Raw genomic sequence first — 23957 nt, forward strand, 5'->3', positions numbered from 1 at the left:
GGCATATTAAAACCAGTGGCGACACTTAACAATGAAAGCTATGGAAATGAGGGAAAAGGAGCAGAATTTCGACACACTTTTGCCAATAGTTTAGGAACAAAGTGAAGCCAAAATCGTCCCTCATATTTTTCTAAGTTGCAAGAGAATGTCTGTGGGGGGTGAACGAGTGGATCAAAGAGTTTTTTCTATTTCCCAAACATATTTTTATGTTATTCCATAGCATAAGATTGCTAAAAGGAGATGGTAGGGACCCTTTTTTAGATGACTCAATCTGAAGATGATAAACGAGTGGTCGTGGTCACCGCAAAGTTGATGTTTTTAGCATCTGGAATCAATGTCCCTTTCCCTGCATAATTTAAGGAAAGGAGGAGGGAGGAGATGACAATATTCATAGTAATTAAATCTATGTTATTCTATAATATTAGATTATGTTAGCTAATGGCTGCTATAACTTTAAGTTAATGTGGCATGTGCGGAATGATTAACTAAATGCAGCGATGAACATTCTTTTTAGAGCATTAGGTGGAACAAATACCAAATATTCAAATACACAGATGGGAAACTAGCTGAGACTCACTGGGAAAAGTATGTGGAGAATTGGACTAACAGAGGTAGAGACGTTGATCCTTAATCGGGGAAAAGGAGCATTTTTTTTATTAAGTTGACTTGTGTAAGGTGATGATCAATGGCTTGAAACTGAGCATCTGGATTGGTGAATCTGGTAAATAAAAAAGGTTCAAAGAGGAAATAATTAGATTTGTTTCACTTCAATAAATCAAAGATTTGACATATTGTTTGCATCAGTTCTTGCACATATCACCATCTCTTCAAACTACAGTGGTGCAAAAGATTTGACATATTGTTCTTGTTTCCCACGTTGTAGGGTCTGGGGATGCTTATCTTCCATGTTTCAAAGATTTAAGTATTTGATGCTATGCATAAAGAGTATGAATTTCTCCTACACCCCTAATCAGAATTCGGAATATGCTCCTATAGGATGGATTATATGTGTTATGTAATGTTGCTGATGGCAAAATCTTGAATGGTATAAAGAAAATGAGTAATCTTATTAGAGGTTTGAAGAAATATATGAAATCGAAAAGCCAGTCGACATGCATAGATGCTTTTCGATATATTGCCAGGGCCTGGCAAAGGGATTCCAAGCTAATCCCCAGTAGGTTCAGTCAAAAGAAAGTGGGAGAAAAATGAGAATAATTTTATTAAACTATTGCTAAAGTTGGTTGCTTAAAGCATTGATGTGATTTGAAGAATTTAACCTTGCTTTCTTCCCACTTATTCTAGACTCCATTTATTTAGAGCTCTACAGATGTATGTCTACCTATCTATCTCAGTTGCACTGCTAAGAAAATTTGTTAACAAACAGACTGAGAAAGAGAGGTTGTACCGCCCCGTCCTCGTCCTTACCTCGGCTCGTTCAACTGCTGCTGGTAGATTCAATGGCTGAATTGAAAGGCTGTACTGAATGGTACCCTTTTATTGTGATGGTTGCAGTTGATTTTTCTTTTGCTGTGGTGAATATTCTTCTTAAGAAAGTCCTTGATGATGGGATGAACCATTTGGTTCTCATAACATTCCGGCTGTCAATCTCTACAATTTTCTTGGCCCCCATTGGATACTTCTGGGAAAGGTATAGGAAGCTGCTCTCTCCACTCCCCATTATTCCCATTACCTTCCCTTTTAAGTGTGTTTTTTAAGCTTTAGCCCTCCTTTGTCATTAATTTCAGCACTAAGATTGGTTGCAGGAACAGCAGACCGAAGCTCACTCCACGCATTTTATGTTACCTCTTCTGCAGTGCAATCGTGGGGTTAGTTTATATTCAACTATACATTCATGAATTCCCATCTAGCTTTATTGTTAGTATCATAAAAGGCATATCTAAGTTGTTGATTCCTTGTAGGGCCTCACTAACGCAGTACTTCTTTCTCCTCGGAATTCAATACACATCCGCTACATTCGCATGCGCTTTCATCAACATGGTGCCGGTGACCACGTTTATAATGGCATTACCATTTCGGTATCGATGAAAATCACCCCTTGTTTATAATGGTACCATGTTCTTGAGCAAACCTTTGTTACCAGTACTCTCTTGTGTCCCTTCTTTATACTGCAGGATCGAAACTGTGAACCTCAAAAGCAACAGCGGGAGAGCGAAAATACTTGGCTCGGTGATTTGTGTAGGAGGTGCCCTGCTATTAACACTTTATAAAGGAAGGCCTTTATTCAAACACCCGCACTCACATGCCATGGCCCCGACCGTCTCGAATGCCATCAAGTTGAGGTCTTCTAGGAGGGCAGAAAGGTGGACCATCGGTTGCTTAGCTCTTATAGTGGGAACCCTGTTGTGGTCTTCATGGTTTATCATTCAATCATACGTTGGAAGAAGATATCCTTGCCAATTCTCCAGCACTGCAATCATGTCGTTCTTCGGTGCAATTCAATCGGCTGCCTTAAGCTTGCTTTTGAACAGGGACCTTTCCATGTGGGCACTGAAGGGAAAAGCTGAAATCATAACTGTCCTCTATGCAGTAAGTGTGCTCTTCTTGGTGTAAATGTAAAAAAAAAAATGGATGACTAATTCTAGGAAGTTTATAACAAGGCGAGCTTTAAATTTTGTTCTCCGAAATCTGGTATTAATACTGAACATAGATATGTCTCCGACACAGTTATGCCTTACCGTCGAATATGTATCGGATATGAGTATTTTCAGTAAAATAAAGAGTCTGAGAAACATAGATGGTTACCCAACAGCATGTTTTTGGTTGAGGAGTAGGGAAGGCTGGTCTAGGTATATGCTGTCGTGTAGGCTAGGCTAACATGGGACATCTTTTTCCTTGTTGCCATTCAATTAAAATTTACAAAAAAAGAGGCATGGATTCCAACTTCAATTCTACGCATCTATCTTGTAATTTTGTATTTCCTGGTTGTAGAAATAGTACACACAAAATTAGTGTTTCTGGAAGGCCACCTGAAAACCATGGCTTCCAAGGATTTCATTAGCTAAATAGAAATGTTGGCCACAAAAAAAAAAGCTTGTTGGAGACTTTTTCATAAGATTTTGATGCCCAACTCATGAGCTTCTTCCTTGGTCATCATGCTATTGTTTTGTTTATGCAGGGAATGATAGGGTCCGGCCTGTCATTCGTCGGCATGGCGTGGTGTGTCAAGAAGAGGGGTCCGGTCTTCACCGCAGCGTTCAGTCCTCTCGTTCAGATAATGGCAGCCATGTTTGATATTCCCATCCTTCATGAACAACTCAATCTTGGAAGGTTAATTAATTATCCTATGTCCTGTCTAATTAATAAATTTGCTTAAATACTTACAAGCTGATGTATACTCATTGCTAACTTTTTCCCCGCCACTCTGAAGAACAGTTTGTTGGGTTCGATAGTTGTCATCCTCGGACTGTATATTCTTCTTTGGGGCAAGAACAGAGAGATGCAGAACTGTGCATCGAAAATTGCTCAACAAGCCAAAGAGATTAGGGAACAAGAGGCTCAGTTACCAGTCATTACAGTTTCTTGTGATTCAAGTTGTTCCGAGACCAAGTAGTGTTTTGCTGCCGCCTAACTCTTTAAGTCCATTCATGTGGTACTCGAATAACCCTCTTGATTAAATACCACCAAATATGTTTCAACTTCTGTCGTTCGATTGTTCCGCAACAAAGAAATCAAGAAAAAAAAGTTTACTTTTTTAACAATTTTGTGATGGATGCACCCTTGTTTCCAGGACTGAGAGTCCATGATATACAAAGTTCATCAATGAAAATTGAGAATGAGGTTTATGGTAACATATAACAACCATATGGCTTATACCACCTGGAGAATGAGGTTAATGGTAAAACAGTGTGACAGAGTAACATTAAAATTTGATCTCCATTGTTTGATCTGATGTGCTTTCAGTTTCACCTCCAAAGTCAGTTTCACATGGAAAAACCAAATTTTTATATAGAAACCTTAGTTCCACATTTCAGGCGTACCGTTTCATCAAATCTGTTCTCTCCGGCACACGAGCAGTATGCTTATTAATCAGTTTAAGACTTCTAAGTATGTTGAATTAAGCTATATATGATGGCAGCTTTCCTTCAAAGCGTACACATGGTTATATATAATGCAGTAATAGTACCCTGTAACAAGTTAATCAACTCGGAAATGAACGATCTAAAACTTGCCATTCTTCGGTTCGACTGAATCCAGATTGCAGACCGGGATTTCGTAGACCTTGCAGTGTCTGATAGACTATTATAATTACAGGTGATGTGCAAAGAAGATAAATCATCAGAATTGGCCTTCTTCTTGCAATTAAAGACACAAAAGGTGAAGTATGAACTTGAAAGTTAAAACACTTAATTATAAAACAGCAAAACGATAAATAATCAAACCCATAATTAGGAAAGAAGCATAGTAACACTATGGGGATACACAAGTTCCCTTAGTTTTTACCTTTTACATGTTGTCATGCAAACATGATCTTTGATATAAAGTAAAGCAATGAAGAGATTTATTGTATGCAATGTATATTGACTTAGACAAGACTTCTTAATCGGAATGTTCGGTTTTGGCGGAATCCTTGTCTATTTTCTTTCCCCTCCTGTGCTTATCTGCATACTTCTTGCCTTCGTGTTCGGCGACATCCGAGATGTCCAAATGGACACCGGGATCATTGGTGTTGTAGCTGCTCCTGAGCATGATCGAGTTGTTAACGGCTTGGAAATTGCTGTTCACGTAGGTACTGAGCGTGTCGGGCTCGCCAAGTGAAATCCCATGCGGGCTGCTGGATTTCTCATCCAACTCGCTTCGCATTGTTGCACCGGCATTGTTTCCTGCAAGTGTGATGATCCTCACACCATTATCATCTCCGCCCTGGCTCGATCCCGGTTTATGAATACCGCATACGCGGCGAGTTACGGCGGAAACCAAGTCTTTGATTTCTTTGTCAAGTACCGTATGCTTATCTCCTTCACCAGATGACTGGCCAGGCTTGCTTGATTCCAGAGGCATTGTTTAGCAACACCAAGAAAAGAAAAACAAAGTTGGGTTTGGGAAGGAAGAGATGAAGAAATGCAGGCAAATGCGAGTTGAGGTTGGAGCTGAAACTGAAGAACATTTACATATAAGAATAGCCGCAGGGCCAAAGCTGTAGTGTTTGATATGGAATAAAAAAGTTCCTTCCATGGCGATTCAAGAATTTTATTTTATTCCCAATTAAAGCAGACACAAACTTGAAAAATGGTTAAGCTCCTATATATATATATACACACACACACACACACACACACACAAACTTTTGTCACTCTCACGCTCTTTAACCTTTTTAATTTTCATTCAAGAGATTTGAAGGGGAAGAATCATTGTGGTAACACTAACAGGCATTGTCAAAGCCGTCATTCTACCTGTTGCTGCAATCACTGAACAAATCCAGATGGCTGCATTCTTATGACTCACTGGGCCATCCTGCAGGATCACACCACTGGGCCTTTGAAGAACTCCTTGGGCCTGGTTTGGCGTTGACTATGGTACGTGAATCATCAATCTATATACGCATTAAAATTTAGGATAAATTACGTATTTAGTACATAAATTATTAGTTTAGGTCCGTTTTAGTGCTTAAACTTAAAACAAATTCAAAATCATACATAAAGTTTAGTTTTATTTCATTTTAGTACCCCATCGTTAAAAAAAAATTAGTTTTTGTTTCATTTCAGTACCATGTTCAAAATTTAACGTTAAATTTTGAAAAAAACTGAAAGTTTAGGTATTAAAACTGATGGTTTAGGTAGTAAACTCGTTAAGTTTTTAACAGTGAAATACTAAAATGAAATAAAAACTAGACGTTAAGTATAATTTAAAAAACAGTTTAAGTACTGTGCACGTTTGAATATTAAATTATAAATAGAAAAATGACATGGCAGTCATGTGTTGATATAGATCGTATTTTATTAACATTAGATTTATATGTCATTTACATCATTCTATTTCTTCTTTTTTTTAATTTTATATTCTTCCTCCAAAGATTAAAGTTTACGGTTCCATCGATGTATCACGTCAACGCTGCAATTATCATTCCTTCACATCTTTGACCGCTCAATATATCAACAAACTCACTTTAAAACTCATAAAACTCAATCATAAACCCTAAATTCATGAAACTCCAAAACAACTATGATATATAATAATATATCCACCATAATATTTGTATGATATGGAATGAAGATATACAACCCGTTTCCTCCTTCTCCATCTCCCCACTATTAGAATTTGAAAGAAGATGTTTCACCATCGAGAAATCGGGGGAAATTCAAAATTGGGATTTTTTTTCATTAAAAAAAACTGAAGAAAATTTTGGAGACGTTTCATAAATATTAAAAAAAAACATCCACCCATAATACCATTAAATGTCTAACGACGGAATGACCAAAAAGTAAAAGTTCAGTCAGTAAGTTGGCTGACGAAATTTATATTTACCTTTTTAGACAACATTGATAACAAAGAAGTGCAGAGTTTAACATTGTACCTACTGGTTAGTGATAGTCATGAAATGAGCTTCTTTAATGTGGTGAGAAGTCTCAACCCTCCACTCCTTCAAGGTTGGTGATGATATTGGTACCTAATTAAGGCCTCGGTGCACATCATTAATGGCTGTCGCAATGCCAATAATACCCGCAGCAGCCGTGCCTTCTAAATTGGCAAAGACGTGACGGGGCTGATAGGTACCCTGGACTCCCCCTTGTGTACCAAACTTGCTTGCCCTTCATAATAAGCTAGAATACCAGCCTTTTCATTGTCATTTTCCGGCTTCCTTCCGACAAATAAACGTCGGACACTGATTTAATTTTGCAAGCCAACGTGGAATGGTTAGTGGGTGATCCAAAATATCTCCCAATTATATGATTGGTTGAAATTTCTAACAAATCATGTGTTATATTTTCATGGTTTACGTTTCGTAATTTTAGAATTTAATTTTTGTCATCATCAGAGTCTTAATATTGGATGAGAAAACACTATATTCTACACGGCATTTAAAATTGTACTATCTCTCTCGAGACACTTTGCAAAATTTATTAAAGGATAAATAAAATAAAATATTAAATATTTTATAATAATATAATACTATAAAGTATTAATATAAAAAAAATAAGTTTTTCTAGTGTCTAGAGAATTTTTCATTAAAAAAATAAGGGTATAACATTTTTTCCGTTACACTCTTAGGTGTTTAACGTTTTCTCCGTTACCATTTTAGGCGTCCGGACGTTAACTGTCGTTAAAAGATCTCGTTAAATGACACGTGTCACGTTTTAGTATTTTTGAATTTCTTTTTAAATATTTTATATTTTATATTAAAAATTAAAAAACAAAACAGGACAGTATCGTCTTCTCCCCTCCCCTTCTCTCCATTCTGCCACGGCCGATCAAACGGCAAACGACCGATCACCACATCCGAACAAAAAGTCAATTACCACGATTGATCTAAGGGATTATTATGGATTCAAAACCCTAAAATGAAAGTTTTTCATTTACACCGTGTAATACCCCAACAATTGATTAGTGACTAAAACATAATTTTTGAAAGATTAGTGGCTAAAGTAGAAACTTAAAAAATTCAAGGACCAAAGAAGTAATTTTCCCAAAAAAATATATTATAAATAAATAGTTCATCTTTAAGAATAGATTCTTCATGCAATTCACATTTCGATCTGAAATTTGTGTAAAGAGCTAGTAAGCGATAAAGTTTGATAAAGTATTCAGATAATTGGATCTAATCGAAAGTTTACAAAAAATTGAATAATGATAGTATGAGGTTTGAAATATTATACTTATAATTTTAATCAATATAAATTAACATGGAATAGTGGGATTAAGTGGATTTCTCATGTTAAAGCTGAATAGTGGAAATTAAGTGACTAAATTAAAATTTTGGAAAAGTGCAATAGCTAAGATAAAAATTAATCAAATAAATGTTAATACTTATGTGATAATGTAAGAATGGTGATGAAAGCATGGAAAAAGTGGTATATATTAAGATTCATTAAGGGTAGAAATGACTTTTGGACTAAAATGAATTTTAAATTCATTTTAATTAGAATTTAACAAGTGTACATATATATTTTTGTAGAAAATCAAGAAAACTCCTTCTCCCTATAAATTTCGTGCATCATAGATAAAAATAAGTATGTTTTCTTCCTTTTTTTTCTTCATTTTAGTCCTTTTTACTTTGATTTTTGAAATAAGTTGTGAAATTGAAAAATGATCTATATCAAATTCTCTACCATTTGATATGAATATTGCATGATTTATATGCTTGAATCAATGATTTTATTGCTAGAGTGGATGATGAATAAGTTGGATTTTGATTATTTATGGATATATGTTTGTGTTATTGATTTTATAAAGTTGTTTTCAAGTTTAAATAATGATCAAAATTACTTAGAAATTTTTATATATTATTCGGTCATGGTTAAGATTCATGAAGAAATGAAAATTTTGATTAGTTTTTGTTATGGAAATGATTGAAATTACATGGAAATGTTGTTAGGAAGATGAAATCATGCTTCAATCAAGTTGAAAATCAAGCTTAATACACTTTAATCAATTAGGCCTATGAGAAGAAGACAAAGAAAAATTGTGGAAAAATTATACAAGGTCTATAAATGATATGTGAATGATTCTACATGCTTAAAATATTATTAGGACCAATTTGGAAAATTTTGAAAGTATAGGACTAAATTGCATAAATTGAGAAATATGGGGATTAATGTGAAATTATTTAATAGTTTATGTGTTATGTTGAAATTGAATGTTGAAATGATGAATTTGACATTAGGATGTTTATTGGGATTAAATATTAAAATTATTAAAATAATATGACTAATTCGTATACTTTGTAAAATATGAGGATTAAAGTTTAATTATTTAATATTTAAAGTACTATACTGGAAATTATATTTTTAGAATGTTTAAATAATGTTAAAATATGAAATTGGATTACTTTGGAAAATTAGTAAAATTTGGGGATTAAATCATAAACATGGAAAAGATAAGGATTTAAGTGAAAATTTTGTAATTTTTGTGTTGATATGTTTTAATTAAATGCTGGAAACTTTGGCTATGTTAATAAAAGCTTGAATTGAAGTTAAATATTTAAGATTGTCAATATCGAGGACTAAATTACAAATTCGTATAAGTTATGGGTATGAAATGGAAATTGATATAAGTTAATAAGTAGAAATTAAACATTTTATTGGAATGTTTGAATTTATTTTATGATGCTTAAATTTAGGTTTAGATAGCAAAAAGTATTATATTGAATAACATGCGGTGCTATCACAAGCATTAAATATACCACACAGTTAAAGGTAATTTATATTGCACATAACATAGAACACTCAAGCATAGACTTACGCGTCATATATTCTCATATTATACATTGGGTTATAAAAGATAGAGAATAGTAAAAGATGCAATATAGTAAGAGAAATAGTATAATAAAAAAAATTATACAGTAAATGAATTATTATAGAAAAAGAACTAATACGATGAAAGGAACTATACATAAAAAAGAATAGTAAAGTGAAAGGATTAGTACAAGAAAAAAGTAAGTATAGAAAAAGAACGACACAAATTTAATTATTATATTTTACAATAAAATTTTATAAAATAGTGTAAATTACATTGAATGGTTTATAGATAAAAAGTTATATTGTTTTAATTGACATATAAATGATATACATATCTATGTAATGATAATAATATAATAAAGTTGTTGTTAATGTGTTAGAAAACAACAACCAAAAAGAAACCTGTTTTAAAATAAGTATAACTATAGATATTTTATATATAGTGTTAGAAAAAAGAAAATACATAAACCGTGCTCAAATAAGAAATAATATAATATAAGAAATGTAATAAGGAAAAGTGAAAAATATGATAAGATACTAAGTGGTTATATATGAGTATAGTAAAATTTTATGTTATAAAGATAAAGTGGTTAAATTTTAAAGTAGTCTGTTTTATATTATGATATGAAATAGTATTAAACTGCCTAGATATTGAGTGAGATCAGGTGTAAATTGGAAATTAAAATATTACATCATGATTTTAAGCGGTTAAATAATCTGATAATAAATGTTAAATTAGGAGATTTTAAAAGAAACAAAATTTTCTCTCTTTCAAACGGGAACAATTAAACATAAATATATAACATCCATAACTTATATTTGGAAATAAATGTGGGTTAAAGGTGTGACACTCCGTTTTTGGGTGATACATTAGTTACAAAAGTATGGGGCTTTAGGTAGTGAGTGGTTGGTCAGCCACACGTCGTTGAGTGTTCGACCGATTGACGGTGTTAGTGGTGATCGGTGGTGGAAAATGAATTAAAATGAAATTACCAGAGCACGACATGTATCATTTGACGGTGATCTTTAATGACGATTGATATTAGACATTAAAAAATATAACAAAAAAACATTATGTGAAAAAATTTTAGACAGTAAAATATTTTTCAAAAACATAGTTGAGACATTTATTTTTATATTAATCCTAAAAATACATTATTTGTTTTGGAGGAACTATTTTTAACTAAAATATTGAAGAAAAATAAAATAAAATAAAATTGAAAAATAACAAGCGGTTCGATAGATAATTTTCTTAGAAGAGAAAAAACAAAAGAAACGCCAAACAGGAAAATCTCAATTCTCATATTTTTGGAGATACTCATACACGAAAGTAAAGGAGTCGGTCCGGTCCACCGTATTCCGTGGCGTTGCGTTGTTAAACAAAAGATTCTTCGTCTGTTGGTTAACCCAAATCGTCGTTATTTAATTCATAAAATTATTTGTGAAAAAAAAACAAAAATACTATCTTCTTTAATTTCTCTCCCGTTTTCTTCTTCTTCTTGATGTTGTTGCTGTTGTTTGTTCAACTATCGACTGGCAGCAGACTCATCAGTGATTCAAAGGAAGCATACATTCCTCAGGTCCACGCTCCCCACTTTTCTTTAAAAGAAGTTTTAACCTCTTTTATTCCTTTTTGTACATACTTTTTTTTTGTCACTGCATACCTATATTCTTGTTTCTCTGAGCTGATTTTAAGCTGAATTTTAAGCAGTGCATCTTGTTATTGGGTTTTCTCTGATTGGTTGGCTTTTTTTATAGTTTGTAGTCTAGAATCGAAGTAATTGAACGACGGAACTGTCTGTTGTATTCTGTTTTAAGCGTAGTCTGAAAGGTTTAAGGCTGGCGTTTTGTAATTTTACTTGTTAAAAACTAAGTAGTCCTTAGGGTTTTGATTGACTGGCTGGCAGTTTTGATGGGTTTTTTTTCTGTATGTTTATGAATTCAGCAGTGAGGGTGGTGGGGAACATTCGCGGAATTAAATCTTTTTGAACCACACGGGGATAGTATCAACGCTGTAAATTACAATCAGATGCGGAATGAAGGTTCAAATGAGACTAGCACCAGAGCTAGTTACCACTCCAGTAATTTACCTGAACCTGATCTTGAGAAGCAGGGAAACAATCTGGTGTTGCCTCAGGTGGAAAAGCTGTCAGGCTCTGTTAAGGATCCGACCTGTGAGGCCAGTCCCACATTGTTAACCATCGAGGTAACAAAGGGTGAGTCTCATGTAACCCAGCAGCCAGTAGCTCAATTATCAAAAGATATGGACTGTGTTATGGATGAATTACCTCGTGTGACTCCTCAAAAGGGTTTTTTTTCGAGAAGCAGTAGTTCCGACGTGGAATGCAGGTATGTTAAACTTTCGTTTTAATCTTCTTCTACCAGTCATTCATACATTCTGTGTCCTCATTTTTTATGCATCTTTTGAAATTATTGTTCCAATATTTGACTTTTCTGGATTGGATGCACTCCTAGTAAGAGTGTAGATCATTGCATAGGCTCGAGTATCTGTTAGCTATGGTCATTGAAGTCCCATGGATGAAATCTTTCTGTTTATGTTAATTGCCCTGAGCATTTCACTTAGCCTAGATGGTAGTCTTAATTCTCCTCTTTATACTTTCTAAACATGTTATACATTAATGAGTTTTGCTTTATTTTTACCGTTTCATTATAATTTGGCAAAATAATGTGCTGCATGAAGGTTTTGGTGACATTATACTCTTAGGATTAGGTTGAGAAAATGCCTCATTCAGGTCATCTTTATATATATTGTGGTCTGTCAACAATTTTTTTTTCTTAGTTTTGTAATCCACCGTAACCCTATCTAAGTAACCCTCTTCAAGACGACCTTAACTGCTAAGCACTCTCGAACCTGCAGCCTCCAAAGCATATCACTAGCAATGTAGTATGCATGCCATCTAAGCTAGTACTCATTTGGCTGGTCAGTCAGCCATCTTACATATGCCATTGCATTATGATGATTACCTCTTACCTTCAACTTGTTTTTCTGCGATTAATCTTGAAAACAATATGTATTATCGAATACTGTAACTATTTCCCATCTGTATGTTTCTTCAGAGTTTGTCAACAGGAGAAGGAAGAAGGTCTTATAGATCTTGGGTGCCAATGTAAAGGTGGTCTTGCAAAAGCACACCGATCTTGCATTGACATGTGGTTTCGTACAAAAGGATCCAACAAATGCGAAATATGCCAGTAATTATTCAAAATTTGATTCCATTCTTTAAAATTAGCTTATTTGTAATTGATACACGATTTTATTTACTATTGTCATGTAGAGCAGTAGCTGTAAATGTATCAGCTCCAGAGTCCCAGCCCATTGTAAGTATTCTGTGCTTAAGTGAAAGGGCTAGTAATATGAACCTGAGGATGACTTTGCTTGTATTATTTCGTTTGGCCTAGAAAATGCTAGACATTCAATATTATCTTGGGGTTTGCAGGAAGAGGGTTTGTTAACCAAATTTAAACCTGGAAAATAAAACGAAGTTGCGTGAATAATTTGGTGGTATTTACTATTAAGTGATATTTATTATGTAGAAAACTGGTGCTGAAGCATATTTATTATGTTTTGGGGTTTATTTATATCTCACATGCATGCCTAGATCGATTCTCAAATGTGTTTCATGACGCAGACAAATTACTGGGTTTGGAGGGTTGATCCAAGTTTTACACCACATGAACGTCAGAGGGTAAGTAGATAACTAGTAGACAATCTTATTCTTGAGAAAATCCTTCCTGTTTGTGTTAATTTTGTATCAATTCATTCTTTATGGCAGGGTTGTTTTAGTCCACTATGGGTGGCATTCTCAATTCTTATTGGTGGTTTAATGTTGGATGTGTTGATATCCGTTACTCTTGGTGTCTCTGCACTGCCTGTTAACATCATAATTGGTATGCACACCTCACTCACATTCTTCCTGTGCCTGCTAACATTCTTAGGTAGTAGCTTTGCCTTTTATGTTTGATTTCATAACTTGAAGAGACATTGTACAGGTGTTATTGTTGTACTAGGACTCGGAACTGCCCTTCGACTTGCCCTTGAATTCTGCCATGAGTGGAGTATTAGGAGAGCCGTGCAAAGGGTAGAAGCAAATGTGGCTCTTGGGCATCATCCTACTTTGTAGGTAAACCTTTATATAGTAAAATTTGAGTCTACTAGCCAATTACGTGGTTCTTGTTGTTTGCGTATATAAAGTTCAGCATACCATTGTTTGTTTCCACTCACATTTATACACCATGATACAGTTTGTAACGTTCCCCTTGAAGGGTTTGAGAATTTATAGTCAAATTGGACATGAAACTTTTTGATTTGGATATGTATGCCAGGGTTTCAAGTTTGAGTAACTATATTTCCTTGATTGCTTAATTATTAATGACTATGTTGAAATCAAACTGATGTTATTCTGAATCCACAGGATGGATCTTTCATATTTTGTATTGGTATTGTAAGCTAAAAGCATATCAAAACTCCATATCCACTGCTTTTGACGGAAGCTGCATTCTTTTGACTTTAAGTGCAGCTTGATTATATTAAAGAAGGTTGAATTGGCAATTGGTTGGAGTTGCCATATTAATCAGTTTGTTTTTTTAGAAGCAACTAATTTTATTCAAAATACGAAATATCCCAAATTACAATAAATATTACGATCACAGTCGTAAATTAAGCATATAATTAGAATTTTTTTCTTATAATCATTTAAACAAAACTAACAAGGAAAGATTAAAAATCTAACCAAGAAACTCGAACAAAGATACAAATAGATATGTTTATATAGGTAAACGAATTACAAAATGGGATCAGATTATTGAAAGATCATCAACAAACTACAAATCAGACTCGTACGACGAGAAAAATTATTCATGAAAACAATCGAGCATCCAAATCCAATCTGAGAGTTCAAAGTATGGAATATTAACAAGATATCAGATAAACGATATTTTCATCAGTCGTGACGATGTCAAATCAACCCATAGAAAAAGATAAATGAAAAATGATCAAATTACCATAAAACATGCCAAAAGGATAAGAAAATGTGTCATAAAGACAGATGAAAATGTGTCATACATACAAACTTATTAAAAACAAACAAAAGAAAATACGATAAGATATTAGAAAAGAAAAAAGATAATAAAGAATACGGTGGTCGGCAATCAACATCAAAATTAGTGTCACCGTCGATCAACAACGAGCGAAAATTAAGTTTTTTTATCGAAGCTAGATCATCGTCTACTTCAACCTACTTGCATGTTTTGAATTATATAATAGAATAAAAGACTCAAGTATACAAAAAGTGTATAATATATGTTTTTTTTTTAGTTTAGTATTTAACGTTTATTTCGTTTTAGATTAGTGTTTAATATTTCATTCTATTACTCAAAATGAGTTAAACTGGAATGAAATAAACGTTAGGTGCCAAATTGGAACGAAATAATTTCTTATTTTAAGAAATCATTTTTTAATATTAAAAATATGTGATGTGACATTTTTAATAGGTTAACAACCAAACTTAATAGTCCATCGTGACTTGACTCATTTTGAGTAACGAAATGAAATGTTAGACACCAAATTAAAACGAAGTAAACGATATGACACCTTTTGTATACTTAAGCCTGGAATAAATTATATCCATTATCACTGAATTATACTCTTTCTCTTATTTCACGTATTGTACGTTAAATCTATTTACTTTTTTCATTGAACTTAATATATTTGATTTTTTTGTCACTGCATATAAAACGTATGAATACTTCACTTTCTGCATAATGTAAAGCCTAATCTCACTTTTTTATAAAACCTGAGATCTATCGACGTGGAAGAATTCATACCCAAGAAATACATGGAACTCATTTCTCGTAGAAAGCGAGATCATCATACATGATCAATTTGGGTTTTTTTTTTTCATTTAATGTTGTTTGGGAAGTATTATTCTAATAAATATTTTTTGAGGGTTTTTTAAACTAGTAATATCAATTTTAATGTCGTCAATTATTTAACTGTAGAATGATCGAAAAAATTAAATGTATTAAGTAAAATAAATAAAATAGAAAAGAAAATAAAATAAAATTAAGTGATGATTGATATAATGTACCCTGTATAATTTCAAAGACAAAGATGGTAGCTCAAGTGCAATGACCTACCTGAAAACCACCCTTAAACACCACCTCTAAGGGGGTGTTTTAGAGGTGGTGTTTAGATTAAGGAATGTTAGATTCCCATGATAATAAAATTTACATTCCCATGTTTGATTGGTCAGGAATCTCATTCCCGGTAATATTTTATTACTAATAGTAGATTTTTTAGGGTATATTATCGGAAATGTCATTACCTCCATTTCCTTAGGTATTATTGGATTACCGGTGTTTTAGACTAAAATGCCCTTAATTTTTTTTTTCAAAAACATCATATTCTTTCATTGAATAATAAAAATTCTACGAATGTTAAATTACAAATTTATCCTTAAACTATTTTAGATTTACAAAAAAAATCTATAATTAAAATTTTATATGAAGTTCAAGAGTTAAAATAAAATTTTATTATAAAATTTTATCCTTTTATTAAACCTCTTTATATTTTTAATTTTATAAAAAATATATAAATTTTTGAGTTTAAATTTTTTAAAGAAAATATATAAATATTTTTTAAGTTGTTAAAAAAGCAAATATATAATAAGGATAATTTGGTCAAATATACATTCCAATAATTTTTTATTCCTTTGACCAAATACGGTAATCTTACATTCTTATTAAACTAATTAAATACAAAATACAACATTCACAGTAATCATATTCTATGATAATATTATATTTTCACTAATAATCTTACATTTCGTGAATCAAACGAACCTTAAATGTGATCCAATAATAAAGAAATTCATGGGCGGAGGCGTGGCCTAGCGCACGAGTAGACTGCTCATTTTTTAAAACTTTAATCAAATTTGAAAGCCGGAAAAGTAAAAAAGAAAGCAAAAGCAAAAAGCGCAGCACTACTGAGATTACTTTTTTGACGCTAAGAAGAAGAGCCTTGCGGGATAAGCTAAAGCACAGTGTTCCATTGCTATCTCCTTTCTTCCTTCATCAGGGGCCTTATGGTCATTAGGACTACACTTTTTCCGCGGTTAACCAAAAGGTCAATTTGCCGTCGGCATTCGGTTGTTATAGCATGCGACGCAGTTCTTTCCCCTGCGGTACGCGCGCTTCAATGATTAGTCCATCCCACGAACCGGAAAGCGACACGAGTGCCCCTCAAGAATGTGGTTGGTTATATTTGGACGGAGCGTCCGACTCCATTTCGCCTTAACTGCAGACGATTACCGAAATAACGACAAGAACAAAGACCAAAAGAAAAGGAGCCTTGGCTAAGTAATCGAAGAAGGCAGACGAGTTTACTTGCAGTGGAAGATTGTCAGTCGGACGTGTTTAGTCTTTATGGTTTTTGAAGAACTAACTAGTTGGTATTAGAGTTGTTGAGGTTTGAATGATGGCGGTTTTGACGATGGGAGCTTTGCCTTTAGGATTTAGGTTTAGGCCGACCGACGAGGAGCTCATCAATCACTACCTTAGGTTGAAGATCAACGGTCGTCATTCCGAGGTCCAGGTCATTCCTGAAATTGATGTCTGCAAATGGGAGCCCTGGGATTTGCCTGGTATTTTTTCTCTCTCTTTTCTTTTATTTTAATTTTTCCGGGAAAAATAAAAAAGCAGCGAAATTTATTCGGTGAATAATTGTTCTGAATCTTTGATACCTTTAGCCTGAGTTATTCCGCAACACTTGTAACAAATGTATATATAGTTTAGAAGATTTATTCCTGTTTTCTAAAACTGGAAATTTCGGGACAGCCTACTTATATTCCTTTTTGATATTCCTCTAAGCATGCGGAAAAATATTTTATAGTTCAAAATTTGGTCAATTTTATTTTTAAATTTTGGGATGTTTGAATTAAATTCAGGACTGTCGGTGATAAAATCGGACGATCCGGAGTGGTTCTTTTCTGTCCTCGTGACAGGAAGTACCCCAACGGCCACCGTTCCAACAGAGCAACGGATAAAGGGTATTGGAAGGCCACGGGGAAAGATCGAACCATCAAGTCTAAAAAGTCCCTAATCGGGATGAAGAAGACCCTTGTTTTCTACAAGGGTCGTGCTCCCAAGGGTGAGCGTACCAACTGGATCATGCACGAATACCGCCCCACTACCAAGGAACTTGATGGCACTGCCCCTGGCCAGGTTTTCTTTTTATTTTCTTGCTCGTGTTTTTAGTTTAAGTTGCTGCAACTATTTCCATGAACTTAAATTTTTGCTTTTATTAGCATATTTGTTTGATTGAAAAGTCAGGGAGAAAAGGTTGAGGAATGGTTGTATGATCTGGACCATTATTTTTTTTGGGTGCAGACTGCTTTTGTTCTATTTCGATTGTTTCATAAAGTCGAAGAGAAGAATGATGCTGCGAAGTATGAACTGGAACAAACGGCCATGATAAAATCTTCTCCCGATGACACTTCGTCATATCTTCTGCTGGATACCGTGTCATCTGTGACTCATTCTCAAAAGCCTGATAACTTTATGCAAAATGATCAAGTAACAGGTGATACCAGCAGCTGTTACAGTCATATGACTTCTAATGCAGATGATCATGCAGCAGAAGAAATTATGGTGGAGGTGTGAAGTGGATAATTTTATCTATGGTTTGGGATTGTTGCATTAATCATTGTTTTATCTTTGACTATATCGTGATTCTTGGTGAGTGACTGTTTTCTTGCTTTTACGACAGAAATATCCCTTCCTGGAAGGCAATTCAAATTCCTATGAACCCAATTATGGTGAACTTGACTACAAAGTCTTTTCACCACCAATGAACTCACATTTGTTTGAAGATCTGCCACTTTGCATGGACTCTCCTTATACTAGTGACTTTGGCCATGATCAAAATGGATTTTATTTCAACGATGGGACTAGCGCACAGGATGTATCATTCTCTTTGTTGGAAGATGTCTTAAATAACCATTATGACTCCTGTGGAGAGTCAAGCTGTCAGAAGAAGTCGGTTGCTGGAACAGAGATGCCCTTGTTTGATAATTCATTCATTTCAAAGGCAACACTGCCAGAAACATCATATCTCAAAGAAAATGGCATATTCACTGATACAAACACTGAAATACCACAATTACAGGTAAATAAATAACTAGCTAGTAGCTTTTATGTTCCTATGTATGTAGCGTTTAGGGGTTTGTTTCTTTAGACTTTTGAGTTTTGTGTCGGATTCAGCATCCTTTTTTTCTATCTAATTTTCACTTTTTAGACATTTGGATTTAGTTTACTGTTGGGTTCTAACATATTTTTTTTTATATTTTCAACTTCTTTACCAGTTTGATACAGAGGGTGGAGCTCAAAGGTGGCTTGGTGGCCATATTGATAAGCAAGCAGTGCAAATGCAAGCTTTATATGAATCTACCCTTACTCAAACAACACATTTTAACCAAGAGTTTAGAACCAGAAATATTGGTGGTTTTGGAAATGATTCTGTTGGCCATGGCACTTCATTTACTGATTCTGCAACGGGTTATATCAATCATTTGCAACAACTAACCAGACGGAAGAATAATGTGAATAGTGGTCGTATTGGAATGAACACTGGAACTCTTGGAACTGTAATCAAGACTAGGACCCGTGGACCTAAGCAACGACCAAATTCAGAGATTCTAAATCAAGGCACTGCTTCAAGAAGAATACGCTTGGATATGAAATTCTCTACTGGGACAATGGAAGGTTCTGTAGGCTGTGTCGATGATGGGAAAATAACAAGTGCTGGCTTTGCTGAAGAAGAAGAAGTTCAATCTGCTCTAACCGAGGTAAACCAGGAAAAGCTAATTTTGAGCGCTGTTGATATATTACTTATCTTACTTTCCATTTTCTTTTGCGAAAGGCCAAGGTATAATATTAGTATGCTGAAGTACATTTGTCAAACTTAAGAATATCTTTCAATGGTTTGAATGTAGGTCACAGAACCTAAAGCTGCAGGGGAGACTTCTAGTTCTGATGAGTCAGAGAAGAATATTGCTAATCGAGGCACCGCTCCAAGAAGAATACGCTTGCAAATGAAACTTTCTACTGGACCAATGAATTGTTTTGCAGGCTGTGGTGTTGGTGGGAAAATGACAAGTCCTGGCCTCAGTGAAGAAGTTCAATCTGCTCTAACTGAGGTAGAGTAAATAGGAAAAGCTATTTTTTCACTGTGTTTATCGCACCTTACATTTTATTTTGGCAAAGGTCAAAGTATAATATTAGTAGACTGAAGTACATTTCAAAATTTGAACAATATCTTTCAATGCTTTGAATGCAGGTCACAGAAGCTGAAGCTACAGGACAAACTTTTAGCTCTTACGAGACTTTTAGCTCTTACGAGACTTCTAGCTCTGATGAGTCAGAGAAAGAGAATGAGTTACTCAAGTTTGATGGCACTGGGGATATTGCTGATGAATCTAGTACAAAACCAAGTCTGGAGGTGGATTAACTAGGAAAAGTTAATTTTTAGCGCTGTATTTATTGTACCTTCCATTTTGTTTTGGCAGAGGTCAAAGTATCATATTAGCATGCTCGAGTATATTTCAAAAAGTGAACTATATCTTTCAATGATTTTGAATGCAGGTCACAGAAGCTGAAGCTGCGGGCCAAACTTCTAGCTCTGATGAGTCAGAGAAAGAAGATGAGTTACTCAAGCTTGATGGCAGCGGGGATATTGTTGATGAATCTTGTTCAAAACCAAGGCAGAAGGTAGATTAACTAGGACAAGATGATTTTAGCACTGTGTTTACTGTGTACCTTCCGTTTTGTTTTCGCAAAGTTCAAAGTATAATATTAGTATATACTGTAGTACATTTATTATAGTGAACAATGTCTTTCAATGATTTGAATGCAGATCACAGAAGCTGAAGCTACAGGCCAAACTTCTAGCTCTGATGAGTTGGAGGAGGAGGAGTTACTCAAGTTTGATGGCAGTGGGGATATTGTTGATGAATCTAGTACAAAATCAAGGCAGAAGGTTGATTAACTAGGAAAAGCTAATTTTTAACGCACTGTTTAACATGCGTCTTCTATTTTGTTTTGGCAAATGCCAAAGTATAATATTAGTATATACTGAAGTACATTTCTGAAAGTGAACAATATCTTTCAATTCTTTGATGCAGGTAGCTGAAGCTGAAACTACAGTACAAACTTCTAGTTCTGATGAGTCGGAGAAAGAGAACAAGTCGCTCAAGCCTGATGGCAGCAGGGATATTGCTGATGAATCTTTTACAGAGCCAAGGCAGAGGGTGAAGCAGAATGGAGGCAGCCAAAAGGTCCCATCGGCACATTTAAAGGCAGCTACTGTTCTTCCTTGCTTAAGCTCCCCTCTAACTCGTGTTTTCAGCATTTTCATCATCACGGTCTTGTTTGCACTTTTCGTGGGGATATGGTTATAACTTGGATCTCGACTTATTGATGATGCTGAAACAGGCTGTAGGTAGGTAGGTAGACCAGTTTTCTGTTGAATCTTGTAGGAAATACAGATCAGGTTATGTTAATTGTGCACTATGTGTAAAGCATATTGTATGAAGAATAGGGGAGTGTACTTTGTATGATATGGCCTTAAATTTTACCACTGGCTTAGAGAGTTGTTAGCATTGTCAAAATTTTATTGTAGATGAATTGGTTGATAATATATTCCAGTGTTGGTAATCTTTTAAGCTTTTGATTGATTATTGTATCTTCTAATCTGAATTGGTTTACTTCTAGAACAACAAAGACCTAATTTCTTGTTGGACTTACCAAGCACTGTCAAAGAATATATATATATATATGTATATATACAAGGCGTTTAAAACAATTATGAACCTATAACAAACTTCAGTTAATATGAAAATCGATCGAATTTAGTCAAATTTTATTTGATTCTGTTAATATTTTTTTTAAAAAAGAACTAAGTTGATTAACAGTTTAAGATGTTGATCTTATGAATCTATTAAAAGAAGCAGAATCAAAATGTAGAAAGCTTGCTCTTGATTCCAATTGCAACAATACAACTTATGGTTCCCCTAATCAGAGCTAATGGTGGGGAAAGTGGTATGTAGACACTCATTTTTGTCCTACAAAAACATTATATTATATTATATTATTATTATTATTATTTTATTAATTTATATATTACAATTATTTTACAGGCCTTGGTATCTTTGAATGTGTGGCAGGCCTTGGTATCTTTGAATGTGTGGCAACCCGAGGTTGTGCGTGGATGGTGCAACGACATCAAGATTGGGTCATTAAGTCCGGGGTAAGTGGAGGCCAGATTTCATCCCACTTATCCACGTTCCTTTAACCAATTTCAAAAGCTTCCTATATTTACGTTATTTCTAAACCTTTGAAAAGGGGGGTGGTGGCGCTGAATCTCCCTATATATATATTTTTTATTTTTTCGAACGAAACACACATTCATCTTCTCGGATACCCTCCCTCTCTAACCATGCGGCCGACCGCACTCTCCAAAACTTCAAGCCCCAACGTCGGCAGTCGACCCCCAAAGAGCTAAGCCTCGCCAGTGCCTCATCGCTCTTCTCTGCGGGAAACTGAGAAACAACAACATGGCGACTACCACCCCAACATCCGCAAGGCAGCTTTCTCCTAAAGAACTGTGATTTCCAAATGGAGCGCTACGTTTTCAAGCATCGCAATGACGGAATCTACATCATCAACCTTAGCAAGACCTGGGAGAAGCTTCAGCTTGCTGCTCGTATAATTGTTGCTAGCGAGAACCCTCAGGACATCATTGTCCAATCCGCAAGGCCATATGGTCAGAGAGCTGTACTGAAATTTGTGCAGTACACTGGTTGTCATGCAATTGTCGAAAGGCACACTCCTGGTACATTCACTAACCAGATGCAGACGTCTTTCAGTGAGCCTCGTCTTCTTATCCTCACACTACCTAGGTTGTTGGGACCTTCTTGGAGGTGCTGTCATGGAGGGGAAGTGTTTGCTGGCAGCCGATTGATTGGGTGGTGCTAGGGAGCTGGCGTGGCTGCTGCTGTACCTGATAATGCAGGGGAGCTGTCAGAGCAATTGACGTGAAGTACGTGGGAGACGCACTGAGCCTTGGACGCCAGGACTGCATGGTGACTATGTCGTCCATGCGACTCCCATTGAACGCACGGACTACTGTAACCAAAAGTTTTCAATTCCTCCAAAATATAATTTTTTTTAACAATATTTATGCATTACTGTAACCAAAAGAAAATTAAAAAATTGTATAACGGCTAGAGGACACTGTAATCAACAAGTTTTTATAACTAAAATTATTAAGACAAAAAGTATTTAGTAATTTCGTCATTCATATATATATATATATATATATATATATTAAAATCGATATAATAAATAAAAATTGATTGATTGACAACAATTATTCTATTATCTACTGAAGAAAAATGCAATATGCCCCTTTCATTTGTGTTAATTACATTTGAACCCCTCATCTCTTCCTGATTACATAAAATCACAATGTTTATCTCACTTTTGAGAAAATTATTAAACGCCATTTTTTAAATTTATTATTCTATGCATTGGTAGTAAACTTTAATGACATAAAGGGGTAAAATCATAAATAAGAAAATGAGAAAGGGCGACTAGTCGTGTTAATGACCTTGACTCTGAACTCAATTCTTGTTTCACAAGCCACCCGTCGGAGAAACGTCCGGTTCAAACCCATTTCTCTCCTATTTCCTCAAGCTTAAGCAATGTGGACCTCGAGAGTGAAATTCAGGGAACTTCTACAAATCAACAATGGCTACGAGAAGTTCCTCGCACAAACAATCAGATTGCAACTGGTGTTTCCTTGTCCTGCAATAATCCGCTTAAACAAGGTAGTTTTGATTTCTTACAGATTTTCGTTTTTGTACCTAACTAATTCATTTGCTATTAGTGACAAATTTAGTAACTTTAAGAGTTGGTCCTCTAAAGGGATAAATGTTTATATGAATTATGAATCCCGGGGTTTTGTTCTTCTTGGATGGAATGAAGGTTACTTGTAGGTGCAAAGTTGACTTAGAAAAGAAAGCATATTTCAATCAATTTATGCTTCTGCTGGCGACCATGCAATTAGGACTGAAACTGTTAATGGTTTTGTCCAGGTACTTCTATTGAAGGATCAAAACTTGTTAGTAAAACACCTTCTGTTTTGCATGAAAAAGGCTGTGTGGTCGTCGGAAAAAGATAATCGAATTAGACCAGTAGACAAGGATAAATTACATGATGGAATCAGTGTTTTTTGACTGGCTAATTCTGAAGTAAATTTGTCGAACAAATGTATGACAAAATCATTTCAGATATCATCAGATTTGTCCTTTTCTCCAAGACCTCAAGATAACCAAAGTCAACTATCATACTCAGCGCCATGACCAACTTTGAGTCATTGTGATTCATCTATTATTAACAAAGAGATTTGCTTTCCACATCGTGCTTCTTGTGCACCTGAAACTCTGGTTTCATCTGAGCCAGAGTATA

General features: G+C 34.7%; 3 protein-coding genes and 1 pseudogene across 4 annotated transcripts; 3 read left to right on the forward strand and 1 right to left on the reverse strand.

The window, feature by feature from the left end:
- Positions 1-1434: 1434 nt before the first annotated feature.
- LOC120186867 (WAT1-related protein At3g30340-like) lies at positions 1435-3678 on the forward strand. The gene is made up of 6 exons (XM_039190701.1): positions 1435-1648; positions 1764-1826; positions 1920-2036; positions 2133-2547; positions 3137-3288; positions 3394-3678. Exons 1-6 carry the CDS (start codon positions 1458-1460, stop codon positions 3569-3571), a joined length of 1116 nt encoding a protein of 371 aa, XP_039046632.1. The 5' UTR covers positions 1435-1457; the 3' UTR covers positions 3572-3678.
- An 879-nt stretch (positions 3679-4557) lies between these two features.
- LOC120186935 lies at positions 4558-5019 on the reverse strand. Its single transcript, XM_039190754.1, has one exon. It carries the CDS (start codon positions 5017-5019, stop codon positions 4558-4560), a length of 462 nt encoding a protein of 153 aa, XP_039046685.1.
- A 5723-nt stretch (positions 5020-10742) lies between these two features.
- On the forward strand, positions 10743-13745 carry LOC120186889 (E3 ubiquitin-protein ligase MARCHF2-like). Of its 2 annotated transcripts, none has more exons than XM_039190722.1 (7): positions 10743-10993; positions 11359-11762; positions 12492-12626; positions 12710-12752; positions 13064-13120; positions 13208-13322; positions 13425-13745. In XM_039190722.1, exons 2-7 carry the CDS (start codon positions 11443-11445, stop codon positions 13553-13555), a joined length of 801 nt encoding a protein of 266 aa, XP_039046653.1. In that variant the 5' UTR covers positions 10743-10993; positions 11359-11442; the 3' UTR covers positions 13556-13745. The 2 variants fall into 2 exon arrangements, with proteins under 2 accessions (XP_039046653.1, XP_039046654.1); XM_039190723.1 differs by having other exon boundaries at positions 11362-11762.
- Positions 13746-16739: 2994 nt separating this feature from the next.
- Positions 16740-21063, forward strand: LOC120186914 (annotated as a pseudogene).
- Positions 21064-23957: the final 2894 nt, after the last annotated feature.

Source organism: Hibiscus syriacus, unplaced genomic scaffold, assembly GCF_006381635.1.
Source record: "Hibiscus syriacus cultivar Baekdansim isolate YM2019G1 unplaced genomic scaffold, ASM638163v2 tig00113721_pilon, whole genome shotgun sequence".
Lineage (NCBI taxonomy): Eukaryota > Viridiplantae > Streptophyta > Magnoliopsida > Malvales > Malvaceae > Hibiscus > Hibiscus syriacus.

Coding starts and splice junctions, on each gene's coding strand:
- LOC120186935 (XM_039190754.1), bottom strand. CDS start 5,019: ATGCCTCTGGAATCAAGCAAGCCTGGCCAGTCATCTGGTGAAGGAGAT.
- LOC120186889 (XM_039190722.1), top strand. CDS start 11,443: ATGCGGAATGAAGGTTCAAATGAGACTAGCACCAGAGCTAGTTACCAC. Junction 11,763..12,491: donor AGTTCCGACGTGGAATGCAG/GTATGTTAAACT, acceptor ATGTTTCTTCAG/AGTTTGTCAACAGGAGAAGG. Junction 13,323..13,424: donor GCCTGTTAACATCATAATTG/GTATGCACACCT, acceptor GACATTGTACAG/GTGTTATTGTTGTACTAGGA.
- LOC120186867 (XM_039190701.1), top strand. CDS start 1,458: ATGGCTGAATTGAAAGGCTGTACTGAATGGTACCCTTTTATTGTGATG. Junction 1,649..1,763: donor ATTGGATACTTCTGGGAAAG/GTATAGGAAGCT, acceptor GATTGGTTGCAG/GAACAGCAGACCGAAGCTCA. Junction 1,827..1,919: donor TTCTGCAGTGCAATCGTGGG/GTTAGTTTATAT, acceptor GATTCCTTGTAG/GGCCTCACTAACGCAGTACT.